The 18,962-nt window shown below is 37.4% G+C and overlaps 3 protein-coding genes across 11 annotated transcripts in view; 2 read left to right on the plus strand and 1 right to left on the minus strand.

Moving 5' to 3' along the window:
* The first annotated feature begins 103 nt into the window (after positions 1-103).
* On the plus strand, positions 104-568 carry LOC149768687 (uncharacterized). The gene has a single exon (XM_089925051.1). The coding sequence runs from the start codon at positions 104-106 to the stop codon at positions 566-568; it is 465 nt and encodes a 154-aa protein (XP_089781177.1).
* Positions 569-4,085: 3,517 nt separating this feature from the next.
* Positions 4,086-11,303, minus strand: LOC103713951 (forkhead-associated domain protein). Its single transcript, XM_008801012.5, has 5 exons — positions 10,976-11,303; positions 8,583-8,782; positions 5,082-5,551; positions 4,792-4,874; positions 4,086-4,606 (listed from the first exon to the last, which is right to left on the minus strand). The coding sequence occupies exons 1-4, from the start codon at positions 11,244-11,246 to the stop codon at positions 4,835-4,837; spliced, it is 981 nt and encodes a 326-aa protein (XP_008799234.4). The 5' UTR covers positions 11,247-11,303; the 3' UTR covers positions 4,086-4,606; positions 4,792-4,834.
* A 6,108-nt stretch (positions 11,304-17,411) lies between these two features.
* The window catches only part of LOC103713953 (symplekin), a 33,390-nt gene continuing 31,839 nt past the window's right edge, over positions 17,412-18,962 (plus strand). For 8 of the 9 annotated variants that reach the window (XR_015967754.2, XR_015967760.2, XM_008801014.5 and 5 more), the window contains exons 1-2: positions 17,422-17,819; positions 18,633-18,792. Coding sequence is in view for 7 of the 9 variants with exons in the window: in XM_008801014.5 (XP_008799236.4) it covers positions 17,689-17,819; positions 18,633-18,792 (291 nt within the window). In the remaining 2 variants the exon portion in view is untranslated. Of the gene's footprint in view, positions 17,820-18,632; positions 18,793-18,962 lie in introns of all 9 variants that reach the window. The other variant, XM_008801015.5, reaches the window with a different exon arrangement.

Below are 18,962 nucleotides of genomic sequence, written 5' to 3' on the forward strand. Positions count from 1 at the left end.
ACGTGTAGCGCTCTTTATCTGGAAGGTGGTATGGGGTTGCTTACCGACTAGGTGGTGGTTAGCCCGACGAGCGGTGCGGATCACTCAATGCTACAAGGTGTGTATGGAGACCAAGGAGACTATTGATCAAGTCGTCTTGCGCTGTCCCAAGGCTAGGAACATATGGAGCAGGTCACCTATTCCATTGCCCCTCGCGGTGAAGTTGGCACAGGATTTGTTTCACCGATTGAGAGATTCTATGCAGAGGCCCAGCACTGTGGAGGCGGGGATTTTATGGGCATACCTGGCCTATCACATATGGTTGTCCAGAAATGCCAGTCTGTTTGAGGGCAGGAGGTTACCCCCGAGGATGGTGGTGGATAGAGCGGCACTTCAGGCGGGGGAGGTCACCACTGTTATTGTTAGATTCACTTATCGAAGGGCTATGGATATCTGGGGTACTCATTCTACTGTTATAACGCTCAGATTTGCCCTTATTTCTTGGGTGCCCCCACCTCTTGGTCATCTCAGAGTGAACTTCAATGGCAGTGTATCAATGGCCGGTCATCGGGAGGGGTCAGATTTGTGATCAAAGACCACCTCGGTAGGTTGAGAGTAGCAGGCGGTCGGCGTACGCCTGATCATACTGCAGTTGGTGCTGAGCTACGGGCGGCTTGGGAGGGTATCTTTTTTGTGAGACGGGTACTGGGTGTTAAGTGTATATGCCTCGAGGGAGACTCTTCAGTGGTGATTGATTGGATGCGGGAAGTAGATAGATATGGTGATGGTCATCCTCTTATCCACGACACAAGCAGACTGACTCAGGAGCTGCGTTCTTTTCAGGCGCTACATGTATTCAGGAAAGCGAACAGTGCTGCAGACTGGGTCGCCTCCTTTGTTGCCCAGCACTCCGGAGAGATCATCTGGACTTCTTTGGGGGACATTCCCCCTTTCTTGTACTCTTTACTTTCTTTTGATCCAGCAGAATGTACTCATAAGAGTTATATGAATTGGCGCTTTCACAAAAAAAAAGAAAAAAAAAAGGAGCACGATATCAGAAATAAAGGTTGGATTTGTATAAAAACCAATCACTTTTGAACATATTTAATTTTTTTATTTTTATTTAATTTAATTAAAATAATAATCAAAATTGAAATGTTGGCTGGGATTTTGGAACAGGAAGAGCTCTAGAAAAGCATGCATGATAAGGAGGCACAAATTTAAACATAAAAAAAAGAATTAACACAAATCATAGAGAATTCTTTTTATATTCCTATATTTGCATATAAAGTTTGTGTGCATGTATTTAGGCCCCGGTTGGCAGCTTTTGGAGAGCCAGAAAGTGCTTTCTGGCCTTCAAAAATATTTTTAGATGGAATAGGATTGTTTGGTAAACAATCGGAAAGCTATTTTAGCTTTGCCAGAAAGCTAAAATAGCTTTTTGAATTTTAGAGCTTCTCCTGAAAAGCACTTTTAGGCTCCGTCGGAAAGTTGTTTAACTTTTATTATATTTTAAAACACTTTTGGAAAGTTGTTTTGAGTTATAAATTTTTTCTTTTTTGGACCAAAATACCCATGATAAAATATAATAATTACAAAAATGATAATATTAATATATAATGATAATAATTATAATATTTTATATCTTTATTATTGTATTATACTATAAATATAATATAATATTATATTATATCATAATACATTGATATATTATGTTATATAATATTTGATGCGTTTGGATCCACTAGACCACCTCGGACTGAATCATTTGGTTATTTTTGCTTTTGAGTCCTTGATGTTAATTGGTAGCTACCTATAAATAGATGTGGTGAGCACCTATTTCAGCATGGAAGAATTAATTAAAAGGCTTTTGCCCTAGCTCTCCTTCCTTCTCTCCTCTCTTCTTGCGATGCCTTCCTCCTCTCCCTAGGCCGCCGCCCCCTCCTCCGTCCGGCTGCACCACCTCTATCCCGAGAGGCCAGCCACCTTCTCCCTCTCCTTCTTGATCCCTACCAGCCTCTACCAACAACTACATTCCGTCGAATTATCAGCCCGTCCTCCCTTGCGCAGTCATCAGTCGGAGGCTGATATCTTGAGATCCCGATATCCCCTCTAGACCCACGACATACCATTGGAAAGCTAACGCGTAGACCTACAATATATCCAAAATTGAGATCGATCTGACGGGCGGATCTTCAGAAATCGTGCCTGCAAGTAGATCGGAACCACCCTCCCAGAAATCAAGAAAAGTCAAGAATCTTAAGATACGGATCGAATTCTATCGGATTGCATCAATATCACATTATGTTATATTATTATGCTATAGAATACAATATTATATTACTATATTATAATAATATTATATTATATTATAGCGTATTATATATTTATGTATTAATATATATTATATTTTATTATGCTCTGTTGTATAATACTATACAATGTCATTTATGGTCATTTTGTCATACCTAAAGTACTTTCTTAGTTTGTTACCAAACATATATCAAAGTCTCACGGCATTTTAGAAATGTAGTTACCAAACAGCAAATAGCTTTTTATAAAAGCTCTACTTTAAAAAGCTCTACTTCAAAAAGTTTTACTTCCAAATGTAAGGACTAGTTCAGATATATGTTTAGTCCTACATCGGCTATGCACTAAATAAATCTTGGATGCTTATACAGGCCAAAAAAACTCATATAATACCTTCTTGGCTAGCACTTTTGAATGAGATTTTTGATCTTTATAAATGGTATTAGAGCAGATCCAATTCATGGCCCATGTGGACAAAGGAACACTATAGTATGGGCTCTTTTAGGGTGACCGAGGGCTAATTATAGTGCTTATGATTGGATTTGATGGGATTTGATATCTTAGCCTAGCAAGATTCTTGGTTATTACAAATGGTATCGGAACAAACCTGACCTATAGCTTGTGTGGACTAAAAATACTGCAACACAAGCCCATTTGGACTACCCACAAGCTGTTTGTGATGTTTGTGACTGGATTTATGATAGTTGTGATAGAATTTAAATGGATTTGATCTCTTAGTTTGGCAAGAACGTCATGGCTTAAAATGAGGAGAGTATGTGAAGACTTGTATAGGCATGCGTTTAGTCCCACATCAACTATGCACTAGATAGATTTTGGATAGTTATATGGGGCCAAATAATTCAAATAACATATTTCGACTAGCTTTCTTGAGTTGTTATAGGTTATCGAGTTTTGGGTATCATTTACACCTCTAGGCATATATCACTCAACCAAAGGCACCCGATAAAACAACAATGTTTCAAAACTGCTGACATCACTTGTTTTTTCTTGCAACTTGCCCGTTGCGAGGGAACTAAATGAACTGACCAAATAATTTGTACCATGAAGCCAACAAATTATATGTTTTAGATTAAGTATATATTACACACTTGAATGTGATAATAAAGTTATAAAACTTTAAATAAGAATTTGAGTTCCATGAATCCCTTTTTGATTTGCAGCAGTATCAAGCTTGAGCTTGAATTTTATGAACTATAATAGGCATTTTCGCAAAAATGATCCGTTTTACTTTTGTTTTTTCAGACTCAAGAATATTTATTTGTTACTTTCAAGAATATTCAAGCTTCTCTCGGTCTCATAGATGCATTGCAGGCCTGTGCATTACAGACTCAGCAATTATGTATTCAGCATTAAAAGTATGTGAATTTACCATAAGAATTAACAGTCACCACCATGAGAGAAGAGGCTCCATGGTGCAAGAAAATTTTGAGAGATCTGTTATATATATTGTATAAATCAACTAGTCCATGAGGCCATATAAAATTAAGGGCATGCTCCAGGTAGCTTGTTACTGTAGTCAAGAGTAGCAGTATAACCACCTTAAAATTTCTAGTGGTGTTTCCTTTTTTTTGCCTGGTAGGAGTTTCATGCCAAAAATGGACAGCTAGTAGACTAGGATAAGGGGGGAAAATTATTGATCTTCCCCTATATAATATAAAGAACCAAAATCATATTGTACTGTGCATATTTCCATGGTTTATCTTTTAGCAAAGTCTTCAATTAATCATCGCATGAGCAAAAATCACAAATAAGGAAACAAGAAGAATCCAAAAAAAGGCCAAAAGAAACATATCATAAAAATTTCATGAATTGTCACTTGATAGTCTTGGGCACTACAGTGAGTTGCTTATAAGCATAACCAAGATTAGTTAGTAACACCCAAACAAAAGGAGGAACCTCTCAGCCATGTCCCCACCACTTAGTCTTAACATACATATATAAACATCTGAAAAACCTTCAAAACTTGGCCTCCATTAGCTTGGCTCAAAATAAAACTAGGGCATCAGGAGAACACCAAAACCAGGATTTGCCAATAAGCATCAGCAAAAAAAAAAAAAAAAAATACTCCCCATCGAAAACCAAAATCCTTCAGGGCATCCAGTCAAGGCATTGAAAATCATTTTGAAAATTTTCTCCTGAATGCAATGCCTCACCGCTGCCTTTGTTTACTCCTTGAGATCCTTCTCTAGCACCCCTGCACACAACCTTCCCTAGCGCCCCTGGACACAATTCCTTCTTGGGCATCATCTGCTCCAACATCTAGTCCATGTAACTTGCATTTATTCTTCTTACCACCCTGCATAATATTATATAAGGATAAGGCAGTCTGCTGTGGTCTGACATATTCTCCATGTAACTGAATCATTCTTTAACACAGATGACAGCTTAAACAATGCGTTCAATGTGCACTGTCTTCCAGGTGACATGAAAAGTTAAATTGCCAAGTCAAAAAATATAGTTATGAAGAAATAAAATACATACCAAGCCGTGAAGTTCTGTTTGTTCCATTTTCCAAATTTGAAACTTAGCTAGCATTTGTTTTAGACTGTATAATGCTTGCAATCCTGATATAGGTAAAATTTTAGTCTGAGAACATGCAGATAATCAAATGGCAAGGTATCTACTGCAATAGAAAAGATGTTTCGATATTGCCAATGACTGCTTTAATATAGCGGGCACCAAATATCCAAAAGTACTGATTCAAACTCATGTATTTTGTCTCCACCAGTAATTTATGCAGTAATAATAATTAAACTGGCTTTTGAACTCACCTCCCTCTGATGCTGAGTACCTCTGTCAAAAGTTCTGATATTTGCTGCATCTTGTCATTCAACTGTTCCTGTCTATTCTCTGTTTTCAAGGATTGGAGCCTTATGAACTCCACAAGATCTATTTCCACTACTCTAAGTTGCCTATCAACATGTTCCAAAAAGTCCTTACATGAGGACATATCTTTTAAACTGCTGATAATGTTATCGTCATTTGAAGTGACGATGCCAGTAGACACTTCAAAATTGGGCTGACAATCCACAGGGAGGTTTGCTTCACAGTCCTGAGTCACGGTCACTTTACTCTGACCTGATTTAGTTAAATCTGTGCAAATGCTATTAGTTTTATCTGAAACTTCATCATCACCATACTTCGGGGAGATGAACCGAACCTGTTGACAAGAATCTTTTCCACTAACTCCAGAGTCCATGGCAACATGTCCTATTAGCTGTGTTTCCTTCAATGAAATCACCTGAAACCAGGTAGACTTTCAATATGGCCATAACATGATATATTCTGTTATGTTACTATTACAGCAAACATATGAAGTATCACCTGTGCAAAAATACCTTCAACAATGATCATACAAAATGAATAAGACAACAAAAGGATAAAAGATTACCAGGTGGTGTCTTTGGAGGAGACATAATTAAGTCTAGAACCTCAAAAACATAATATCTGTGATCACTACAAGGGTTTCTAAGAAGCTTCACCAATCTATTCAGCACAAGCGTAAGACATGGAATACGTAGGGGCATGCATTAAGACAAAGAACAATGGCACCATATCATGAAAGGAGAAACTGAAAAAATAAAAATGGAGATTAACTTGAGAGAGAGAGAAGGTACTTTGTCTATCAACAATTAACAGAAACAGTTAAAAGATTAATAAGGAGGTGGTTTTGGGTATTGGAAATCTTGGTTCATTGTAATAAAGCACTGAAGAGTTATTACAGTCATACATCTCCCTAAAGTCCTTTAGATGGGCTAACTGGAGTTGCGAGAGATCTTTGACAGGTAAAAAATTCCAGGATATGATGAAAATAATTCTAAATCATCAACCTGGAATCACATATGCACTCCTGACTCTTGGTATCTTCGCAAAATTGATCGTATATAGAGGGTCTGTCAGTTTTATGCTTGACTCCTAGCTAAATGGGGGAACATATCATTGATATAATTGGTCCATCAACTCTCATTTGTCAGTAGTTGTACACATAATGTTACTCATAATATTAGAGATAATGGCTGCATTTTTCCTACAGGACAAAGATATTCTATTGATTTAGTATAGAGAAAGATTTACAATTAGGGGTGACCTGATGAGCAAGCTGAAGATTGTTTGATTTGGCCTCTAAACTCTGATGAAGCATTATCTGCAGGAGCACTTGAAAGTAATCTATACTTCCTTGGATTGGATTGGTTTTCCATGATGTGGTTCCCTAGTCAAATTTGAAATTCAATCGTTGCTTTTACAAGGTCATTTTGTAAAAAAAGGCAACCCAGTGCACGAGGCTCCAAGCACTATGGGGTCTGGTTACCACCACATGTAGAAAGGTTGTATCTAGGTTTCGAACCCATGACACAGGTCATAACAGAGCAACTTTACCGTTAATGCCAAACTCACCCTCTTACAAGGTCATTTGGTAGAGAATACTATTCAGAACCCGGAGATAAATTTCTCATGTTCTGGTTGATTCTTTTGTTCTTTGTAGTATTCCAGAGATTCCTATTAAAATCAAGCTCACAAACTGAACAGGATTATTTTTTTACTGAGTTCCGATGTTTTGGTAGGAACAGAGCACAAGAATCTTTGAAAGCATAGGCACACAAAAACTTCTATTCTTTGAGAAAATTTATCACATTCTCAAGCTTTATGCCTTGTTGTAATTTGAAGACCATAGCAGCTAACCAAAACATTTAATCACGTATAATTGGGATTCCCTTGCTCTGCGAGTTAACATGAGTCAAGCAAGGAATCTTTAACCTCAGTGGAAAATGTTTTGAGAATCTTCAAAAATGAACATTATCTAGAGCAAGTAAACCACATAATGGTACAACTTTAGTGGCAGCAAGAAGGCATCTTTGGAGACTCCGAGTGTTTATAGATGCCTATGTTGTCCCCATCAAGATGCGGGAGTGAACCTTAGATTTGGTGATGCGGATGGATATAAAAAAGGGCATCCCAGCGCATGAGGCTCCTGCCACTACAGAATTTGAAGAGGGTCAGACTCGCACAGCCTTACCCCTACGATGTGGAGAGGCTATTTCCATGATTTGAATTCATGACACCCAGGTCATATTGGAGCAACTTTACCAGACATGGAGAAGATCAGAAGACATTTTATGAAATACTAGAAAAGAGATAATAGAGGAGATTAGTATCATGAGCGTCCAGTGTCTTCAAGTCCAAGTAGCAAAACATTTCTATGATAACATTAGTAAGAGCATAAACAGCAAAACAGTATTCCTTCAAAAGAATAACAAAACAGCATAACTTCAAAGCAAAGAAGGCACATACCAGAGTGCATATAGATCCTTACTTCAACCTTCTTGGGAAGAGGAAATGACTCTTGGCAAGGTGACATGGAGGGAAAGGAAAGATTGAACTTGAAAAGAGACAACAGAGAAAATACTGAAACCGTCTAATCTTCGAGTCCAAGTTAGAAATAAATGTACTATTATTTATATTATATTATAGCTTATTTCAAAATAAATAAATTTGCTTATTTCTCACTATTATTTTCGCATTCATCTTAACTTTATATCATCCTCGTGTTTGATATTTCTTTGAATATCTTGAAAATGATATAGTTTAGGTTCCCGAGGAGAGTCATGAATCAATGAGATGCAGTGCCAGTCCCACCTATCCAAACTCATGTCTTTGTTCTTCGACATACTAGAGCCTCTACAATAACTAATCTCTAACTGCTACTTAACTTTCTAAATATTTTTTTTATCCCATGGAGGATAAGCAAAAAAAAAAAAGCTGCTAAAAAGATCTTAGAATAATGCGCGTACCACATAGATGTATGTCTGTTAGCTCCTTAATCATATTGACAAGGACTTTTTCATCTCACGTTTCACTTCTTGTGTTTTTATATCCATTGTAAGTTTTCCCTTTTTTAATTTGATGATTTTTTTAGAATTTCTACAGTGTCTGAATCTAAAAGACAATAAACAGACCCAACATTTCGATATCCAGTGTATGGAGAACTAGTATTAATTGGCCATAACTAAATTTTAAAAAATGCTATTATTTTTTGTAAAATGAATTCTATAATCATGAACAAGTAAAAGGAAAATATGAGAGGTGAAATATGGAGAATACATCAAAACTTCCTGGGTGATTTACATATTTATCCATCTAATGCATAAGAAAACATAGGAAGAAAAAAAATATAAAAATATGACATAATTTGACTATATTACAATTAGATGCTACCAAAACAAATTGCAGAATCAGTTCAAGTAGCACATTAAATGTATAATTAAGAGCTGTACCTCACTGATCTTTGATGAAAGTTTATCGAGCACCTCGATGCGGCTTTTTGATTTCTCCAAGGCTTGCATCAACTTCTTCTTCTGTATAAGTAGCTCCCTTGACTCGCTTTCCTTGCCAACAAAAACATCAGCAACTGCCCTTTTTTGAAGATTCTCAGCTGCCTCTGTCAAACGCATAAGCCTCAATCGTGCACTATTTGCTGGAAACAAAAGGTTAGTAGGAAAACAAGAATAATCTCCAGAATGAGCTATTCATTTTATATACTTAAAGTTGAAGCCATGATTGAGAAATAGACATAAGAAATATGCCGTCAAAGATAGAGTAAAGATTTTACAACTGAAAAAGGCAACAAATGCCAGAAAGAGAACTTAATATTGAGATCAAAAAACAGCAGAAGCATTGACAGAACTGCAAAGTTCCTTACCATCATGTTAATGGTCTGCAAATTTTGTATGAATATAACAGGACATAATTTATGCATAATGTCTCAGTAGCTGAAAAAAACCAGAAAAAAATTCTGCATTGGTAACACATGGTTCATACAAACTGATGCAACCATTTCATACTAAGATGCAGTTTCACTCCATGAACCGATTTATAGGTTTGGTCCACTGGGGAAAGTGATTGTTCAATTGTATTGGTCAGAAGTCAACTAGTTCCATGCCACTTACTTTTGGGTAGCATAGTCCCCATGCCTAGATCTATTAATTATTACAAACTTCAAGAAATAGATAGAAGAAACAAGCAAAAAGAGAAGCAAGGAGAAAAAAGGAAACAGCATAGTTTCTCTACACTTATTCTAAAGTGGCACAATCTGCATTTTCTGTTATGTCAAAAGGAATGCTAATGTAACTTTATTATAAATGTGATCATGAGGACCATTTCTTGAATCACACACACACACACATATGAGTCATAGTCAGTGCTGGATCAAAGACATATGCTATCATTATTACTTTCATGACATTTTTTGTTTGTCCCCCAAAATGCAATTTTCAATGCAATAAGTCACAATTTTCTGATTAAAACATGCATACACTTGACTAGCATCCAGTCACTGTATGTATTATCTCATTTTACCTTTTTTATGCTGCATGCTAAGAAGTAATGGATGTCTAACCTAAAGATTTTTAATTATAGCGACGAGAAAATGAGATTGCAATTCAAGGAATATTGATTAGTGACATATCAACACAAAAAGGTTGGTAATTACTCTCTATTTTTGTTGATTTGCCTGCAAATAATTATTCTCATGGGAAGTCCACAATTAAATATGCCGGTGAATTTGTCCAAGAGAATATAAAATTTGCATTCTCTTTGTTGCATATTCAGAAGGCAAATCCAGTATGGGAATCTCTGTGGAAAATCAAAGACATAGCCTTACATGTAAGTGCCATCATTTGGAGGAAACTCTACAAGACATATCCGTACCTGACCTGAAAACCATGAAAGCCTTAAGCATATGACCTTACTCCTATGTGTTCCAAACATTACGAGACCTATGAAGATTTCTTTTTTTTTCCTATTTTTTAGAATCTAAAATTTCTTCAATAGCCTTGTGCACCCAAGGATCCACCAAAACATTAATTCCAGGGCAGGAATTACTGCTCCATTGTTAATCTCCGCAACCACTACTTTCAATGCTTGGAAAGCTAGAAATATGAAGGCAAATGAAATCATTTTTCTCTTTTCTCAGTTAAGTCACAATTAGACCTCTATATGATCTAGAGCCAGATGCATGCATCCAAGTTACAGGTCAAGCGTCACGTCCCAAAGCTCTTGTTCACAATTCGTGCTTGATTCCAAACCATGATCAAAATAATCTTTGGTTGGTTCCTACCCCATGAAGGTTAAATGCAATATTTGCTCAGTATCTGCAACTAATGTGTACCCTGCAAACCTAATAATCCTATTTAATTCCAACTCCAATGCACACAATACAATCCCTAAAAGATCCCTGCTTAACTACCCCGGTCCCTAAAAATAAAATATTAAAAAAAAAACTACTTATGTCCCTCCTCCTAAGTATTCTCTCGTTGATCGGGTTCTTTGTCTCTAGTTGTCGGCGTAATTGGTATTGCATAACAACTTCTCAAGGAAACAGAATGAGTAACAGTTAATATAGATTTCCATATTTTCCGAGAAACACTCGAGAAAGACTTGTGTACAAGGACAAAAATTAAAGCCAACACAAGACATCTTGAACCGCTCCGAGTTTTTTTTTTTTTTGTCATCACGTCCACTGCTACTATGAAGGTAAGTAAATGGAAGAAACTGTCCACGATCGTTCTACCAACACAGAAAAATTAGTAAATAAGGTAGAAAACCAAAAGGCCTGAGGCAGGCAGAGGAGTTGGATGGAGATGGACAAGGGAGAGGGGAAGGGAAGTACCCTTGGACCTGGTTTTCTCGGCTTCGGCGTGGAGTTGATCGAGTTGAGTCCTCAGCTGCTCAGTGTCAATGCGATGAGGGTGGTTGCTGGAAGAAGCCGCCACCGTCGCCGCCGCCGCCGCCGCGAAGGGTACGGCCCTCCTGCTGCTGCTCGCCAGCGGTAGACGACTCTTCAGTGGAGTAATTAAGGCTGGGCTCGAAATCATCCTCTCGGATCCTCGCTCGTTCGCTTTCTCTATATTCCTGCCCAGCCACTCTTCTGAACTTATCATCTTCTCGGGCGCTCCCGGTGCCAGTACTGTGCGCGTGAGATGCACGCGTTGCCGGGAATAAGGCTATCCAAGGAATAAGCTGTTCATGGCAACCTGGATTAGGTTCAAAATTTAGGCCTCTCTGGGGAAGCTTTTAAAGGACCAAAAAGTACTTTCTGACCCTCTAAAAATACTTTTAAATAAGAAACAGTATTTGATAAAATTTTTAAAAAGCTGTTGCTTTTGCGGGATGCTAAAAATAACTTTTGGGAAGAAGCTCCAATGTGAAGCTTTCCAAAAACGCTGTTTTCAGTTTTGTCAGGAAGCTATTTTTTGGACCAAAATACCCCCATTTAAATCACACTTTTTTCCCCAAAATCCTCATCCCGGCTCTTTCTCTCCCACCCATCCTCTCCCTCCCCCTCTCTATTATCTTCTTTCTCTCAACGCCGCCGCCTCTGTTCCTTCTTCTTCTTCTTCTTTTCTTTTTTTTTTGTTTTGGGAGCTCGTGGCAGCCACCATGCCGGCCACCACCCATGGCCGGCGACCCTTCATATTTCAATGAAATAAAATAAAATAAAATAATAAATAAATAAATAAAATAAAAAGAAAAAAAAATGAGTGAGTGGCAAATAATCTTATCTAAATAAATAAATAAATAAATAAAAATATTAGTAATTAGTTAACCAATTTTATCACCTAGCTAGAAAATTTGTTAGAGAGATAAATAATCTTAAAAGGATGAAAATTTAATTTACACTAATAATTATAATATTTTATATATTTATTATTGTATTATACTATAAATATAATATTATATTACATTATATCATAATATATTGATATGTTATATTAAATAATTTAATATTATATTAAACTATTATTCTATAATACATAATGTTATAGTTACTATATTATAATAATATTATATTACATTACATTAATATTATACTATATCATATATTTATATATTAATATATTTTATATTTTATTATGTTCTGTTGTATAATACTGGTAATGTCCTTTATGGTCATTTTGTCACATAAAAGTACTTTCTCAGTTTGTTTACCAAACACATATTAAAGTGCCACAGCACTTTAGAAATATAGTTATCAAACAACAAACAGCTTTTTGTAAACGTTCTGCTTCAGACAGCTCTACTTCCAACAGCTCTACATCCAACAGCTCTACTGCCAACAGCTCCCCCAAACAGGGCCTGCTGTTATAGAAAGCTGTTTGCTGTTTGGTAACTACATTCGTAAAGTGCTGTAGTACTTTGTTTGCTGAGAAAATACTTTTGTATGACAAAATTACCATAAAGGACATTGTATAGTATTATACAACAGAACATAATAAAACATAACATATATTAATACATAAATATACGATATAGTATAATATTTTTGTAATATAAAATAATATTATTATAATATAACATAATAGTAATATAATTATTAGAGTAAATTAATATTTGGTAATATAACATAATATTAAATTATTTAACATAACATATTAATGTATTATGATATAATGCAATATATATTATATTTATAGTATAATACAATAATAAAGGTATAAAATATTATAATTATTAGTATAAATTAATTTCTCATAATATAACATAATATTAAATTATTTAACATAACATATTAATGTATTATGATATAATGTAATATATATTATATTTATAGTATAATACAATAATAAAGGGATAAAATATTATAATTATTAGTATAAATTAATTTCTCATAATATAACATAATATTAAATTATTTAAAATAACATATTAATGTATTATAATGTAATGTAAAAATATAATATTTTATAGTATAATACAATAATAAAGGTATAAAATATTATAATTATTAGTGTAAATAATTAATAATGTTGAAATATATTTATTTATTATCTTATTTATTCATTCATTCATTTATATAAATATTTATTTATTTATTTTTTTCTCTTTTTTTATTTTTAAAATTTTCTTTTTTTCTCTTTTTTTCTTTTCTTTTCTTCTTTTTTTCCTTTTCTTTTTCTTTTCTTTTTTTCTTCTCTTCTTCTCCTTCCTCTCCCCCGTTCTCTTTTCTTCTCCTCCCGCGCGGCCGGCGGCGCCGGAAGGGGACCGAGCCACCGCGGCTGCGGGAGGGGGCTGGGCCGGGGCCGGCGGCGGCTGCGGGAGGGGGCCGGGTCGTGGCCGGCGGCTGGCCCCCTGGAAAGTGCTCTCCTGCGAGGCCGACAGCGTCGGGCCGGGCCATGGCGGACACGAGAGGGGGCGGGTCGTGATCGCCGGCGGCCGCAGGAAGGGGGAGGGCGCCCCCTTCTTATTCCTGTTCTTCGGCCCCTCCCCACCGTGGGACCTCCTTCTTCAGCACGGCTCCTTTCCGTGACGGGGACATCGTCGCTGGCGGCGGCCGCCGGAAGGGGAAGACCATCCGTCTTCCTCTTCTTCAGCACCTCCCCACCATGGGGGCGGGGGAGAGGGAGGGGTTTCGACGGCGGGGCAAAGGGAGAGGGTGTGGCGGTGGGGAGAGGGAGTGGGGTTGGGTGGGAGAGGAAGACACCGTGAGAGAGAGGTTTTTGGGAGGATTTTTTTTTAAATGAGGGTATTTTGGTCAAAAATACAGCTTTCCGAAAAAGCTGAAAACAGCATTTTCGGAAAGCTCCAAATTGGAGCTTCCCCCCAAAAGCTGTTTTCAGCTTCCCGCAAAAGCTGAAACAGCTTTTCAGAAAATTTACCAAACACCATTTTTTAGCTAAAAGTACTTTTGGAGGGCCAGAAAGTGCTTTTTGGCACTCCAAAAGCTTCCCCAAATAGGGCCTTAGTCCGAAATGAGCTTGCTCGACTAATAAACGGACTGAACTAAAAGTTGATGTCTGGAATATCTTATCCGAGTTACAAAATTATGATGAGAGATTGAGAGTAGAGTGTGCAGAGACGTGGGAGGGAGGGGCTGGCTTCATTATCAGAAGTGGGAGGGAGGGGTTGGCTTCATTATCATAAGTCTGTACTATAGGATGATAGCTGATAGGAGCTGCCGTCAGATCTTCGACATCTCGATTTCCGGAGTAGAACTGTGAGCAGCCTAAACTGGCGTGTGCTATGCGTGGCACGAGCTGCGAACCCATGTTATCGTATTCGAGGGCGATTTAGCTACAGTTATTGGTTGGATTCAGCAGGATGGGGGTGGGCGTGTACCCCCTGTTGCTTAGGGACATCCAGGTTATAATCAATGGTGGGATGGTTTTGCAGGCAAAGCACGTATATCGTGAGGCCAACAGAACAGCATATTAGGTATTCTCTTATATGGCTAACTACTCTGGAGAGACCCTGTGGCTAGGAGAGAGAGGATTACCCGGTGCATTCCAAAACTTGTTATTTTTTTGACTTTTTTGGATGTATTTATATCCGATACGTATGATACATCCGCTTCAGCAATAAAAGAAGAAGAAGAAGAAGAAGACGACACGGAGGCAATGATTAATATAGCAAATGCCTGGGTTTCAGGAATGAGCTAAATGATTATTTATTCCTGAAAATAAGGATAAGCTGGAAGACTTCCCCTGTTTTTAATGTTCCCCTCCAGAAAAACCTTTATCTGACTGAACAAACTCTTCCGGTGGCCACGCCGACCAAAGTTATGATGTTGAACTCAAATTATAAATGAGTTCAAGATAAGCCTTGCCTTGCTACATCAGCTTGATTAAACTTGATATAACAATAAACAATAATTTATATAATACAATGCCATATAATCAATTATATTTTATAAAGTTGTGTTTATATGTCCTTAATTATACCCTGTAGCATGAAAAGTAAAAATAAGTCTAGATGCGACCCATTGCTTGATCAATCTAGAATGGGTTTGGAGTCTTCTCTAATTGAATTTTGTGTGGTCCAAATAACAAAACTCCGACATGGATTTAAGCCTTCAGACCAGCTAGTGTGTTTAAATTCTGTAAAATCTGGGTCTGTTTTGACAATATCTATGATTGATGGCTTAGGAGTTTATCCCTTTATTTCACGCTATTTCATGATAGCCGATGAATCTGAACTTCGAAGAGTGGGATGATAACAAATTAATCCATGTCTGGTGTAAGCCTGTCGAATCTAATGCACCAACTAGTTAAGGTTATTTTGCAATAGCTTTATTAGGACCAAGATCAAATTGACTATGCCGGGCAATAGGTTGAACTAATTACCGAGCCAATGCAATTAAATTTGGCCCCTTCCAAGCCTGACCTAGATTGAAGATCAAGGCTAGATCAACGATATGACTTGTGGAATGGATCAAATTAGCTAAGACTTCAAATTAAATCCAAATGGTGGATAGATTGAGAAAGTGGTGTGATGGAGTGCATGAAAAGTTGATATTAGTTTTAGACCTTCCTTAGATTTACAAGTACCAGACTTTGTGTGCTAATCATGTCTCTATCAAATATATTGCAAGTCCAGCCCTTGACAATCCCACATTCACTCCTCCATGCATACTCAAGGATCAAGCCCCACCATGATACTGGCTAGAATTGCACTGGTAGTTTGTAGGCCTAAAACCAAATGCAGACCATCTCTCACTACATACATATATATGGTGAATAGTATATCCATGACGTATAAAGATGCAGATATAGAATTTATTTGTTTTTTAGCTTCGTTATAAGCAAACTTTCCGAATCTTTCTTTAAATCCATGGGTTGTCTTGCATATTTCTAAAGAAAAGGACAAGATTTTGCTATAGTAATTTGACATTAACTCAATGTTGATGGGTCCTTCCATGGTGTTTCTTGGTATGCATGAGATGATTTGGCCTGTCAAAAGCCGAAGGGAAAGCCAAAAAAATGAAAGTCAGTGCAAGATGAATAACCCTATAGGAGTCGGAGTCATGGAATGAAAGAAGCCTTTATTGTATCTTTAACTTATCATGCAATATAATGGCTTGCATGTTAGCGACGGGAGCCCAATTAATACCATCACTACTCTTAAAAACTATAATTGATCGACAGAAGAGACTCAAAAGTTAAAGGCTATTATATTTTGAGAAAGGCAAAATAGTAGGTTGGGCAGCAAATTTAGGAATGAGGCAGAGTTTTCATTGTGAATGGGAAAAAATGTACTTGATTGAGTTCTTCTTAGTTCTAGATTTTTAATAACAGACCAAGCTCTTCAATAACAGATTATTGTTGGCTATTTGATTATCAAAAAGAAAAGGAGTAAAAAAAAGAAGAAAAGAGAAAAATGATTAATTTGATTTCATCCCCATCACATCTTAGGCTAAACTCTGGCAAATAAATGAGAATGCTAGGCAATAAAAATATGACAATGGAGTAGAAAATTCTTACAAAATGGAATTGCAAAGAAACAATTTAATAATATAAACTATAAAAGTTGATCATTTGAGTTTTAAGAATTCATTTTTCCATGCAAGAATTTGGGCCCTAGTTTTATGAATTACTAGAGAATAAAATATTATCGAACCAGAGTCTACCTAGTAGCCAAAGCATGCTTAACATGTAAAATCTAGATCTAAAGAGCAGCCAAGTATAACATATCATGTTTCTCATATCCTCCTTTTTCATATTTTTGTGGGGGTGAAAACAATGATGGTGGAAGACTAAGAAAGAGTTACATAATTTTTTTGTTCTTTTCCAATGACCCATAATAACAATAATGATATCAACAATGATCAAAGACAAGAAAGTAAAGAATTGTGGATCTACCTGTAGCAATTTCTGACAGTAATTGTATTCGTGTAGTGGTGATGATGGTGGCGATGAGAAAGAGTGAGGTATAACTATGAAAAACAATAATAACTATAAAAAACCTATCTAACAAAATCTTGGGCCAGCAAAAAATATTTTGGTCTATTTTGAAAAGAGTAAATATGACTTTTTTTTAAAGAATCTTAATAATTAACTGTTCTTTCCCCAAAATTTTATTTAATAAATACATTCTCCGATGTTTCTCCTGGAAAACTTCATAGGAAGTTGCCAACCTTGATACATCCCCACGAGGGACGAGTACATGATTCGAGAATCCTACCGTGCATCGCATGAACTCCGTGTCCCGCCGCTCCCCTTGTGCCACATGGTACTCATTAAATAGCAAGTATTCCAACTAACGATAACGATTATGATGGATGAGATCACAGCCGCTCATTTAAATGGCGGTCTATAAAGTCTAATTGAACCAGGGAGCGAAGGGGAGCCCATCCCTCTTTCGACTCCTCCGAAGAAAAGCCCTTCCTCTCTCTCTTCATCTACCCCAATTGTTCCCTCCCTTCTTTCCCTCGCCTCATCCGCACCAGCCGTGCTGTTTCCTTTCGTTGTCCGTAAACCCTAGACCGCCATAGATACGGCCAAGCGCTCCCTCTCTCGGTCTTGGTCTCGGCGGACAAACCCTAGGCGGCGCCGGAACCGCACGCCGAACGCTCTAGGGCTAGGCCGTCTTCTCCTCGCCGTCGACTCCATGGAGCTCGAAGAAGGCGGCAGGAGACCGGCGGCGGGCGACGGCTTCGCAGCCTCGGCCGAGGCGGCGCAGGCGGTTGCTCAGCCCGAGCGCCCAGATGGGGTTTCTCGGGATCCTTCCCGTGCTCTCGAGTAAGATGACTGTCTTCTTCTCCCTATTTTATTTTCACCTGCACGTATTTCGTATTCTTTGTTGGTATCTGTTATTTCGAATTGGTTATTAGGTTTAGCGAGTCAATTGGGGATGAGGATCTTGTTGGTTTTCTCCGGAAGGAAAAAGGGATATTTAATCACAATAGGAAATCTTCATTTCGCATGAGTCTGAATTAAAAAAGAACATCTTTTCCTGGGATTTTACAATCGAGTGCTTCCCTAATCGTCGGATATTCTATGGTGTTTATTCCACGGAGAAATTATTAGAGCTTTCAAACAACCCCGTGAAATGTTTGACTCGGATGGATATAGGATACCTTGGTAGATATTAGGGATTTTTATCAACAAAATGAAGTTCGATTGACGTTGATTTGTGTTAAAACTGGGCTTTTGGTTTTTGCTGCATTGCGCTAAAAGAGTGTAGAAACAATCTCAAACAAAGTTAAATATGAAGCCTTTTGCCAAGTAAAGTGGATTGGCTTCTTGGGTTATTTTATGATTTGTTGAAATTCAAGAGTGTTTGCGAACAGTTTGTAACTTGATGTCAGCCCTCTGAATTGGTGACCAAGGTAACTATGGGCCAAGAAACGGCTGTGTTACCTGGAAGGTCAGTTGGTGGATGAGGCTGACTTACCTCCTCAGTTGTGTGGTTTGATCCTGTGCTACTGGAGAGCAACGTGTTAAGGTTTCCGTAGCTGGGGTTATTCTGATGACATATCAATTGGAGCTGCTATTCTTTGCTTTTTTTCTCTTTTGTTTGTGAATTCTTATAGCATTTCTTGTTGTTGGCAGTTTACTGAAGGAGCTTGGCTCGAAGTTGACAGAAGAATCGGTTCTGTTGATGCCAAACTTGCTATCGTGCTTAAAACATGACAATCCCATTGTTGTTAAACAATCAATTGCTAGTGGCACGAGTTTATTTGGCGCTGTCTTAGAAGAGATGGCACTCCAGGTGCTTTTTGTATAACAGATATACTATTACTGTATAAATAACTTGACCATTCATGTAAATGAAAACCTTTTTTGATGTTACCATGGTGCCATTGAAGAGTTATTTATTATTTTTATGATTCTTTTCTGATTTCCATGCATCTGATAGAAAATGTTGGTTCTAAGATGCTT

Source organism: Phoenix dactylifera, chromosome 1 (genome assembly GCF_051530095.1).
Source record: "Phoenix dactylifera cultivar Ajwa chromosome 1, Ajwa_hap1_PhDact_Kaust_v1.1, whole genome shotgun sequence".
Classification (NCBI taxonomy): Eukaryota; Viridiplantae; Streptophyta; class Magnoliopsida; order Arecales; family Arecaceae; genus Phoenix; species Phoenix dactylifera.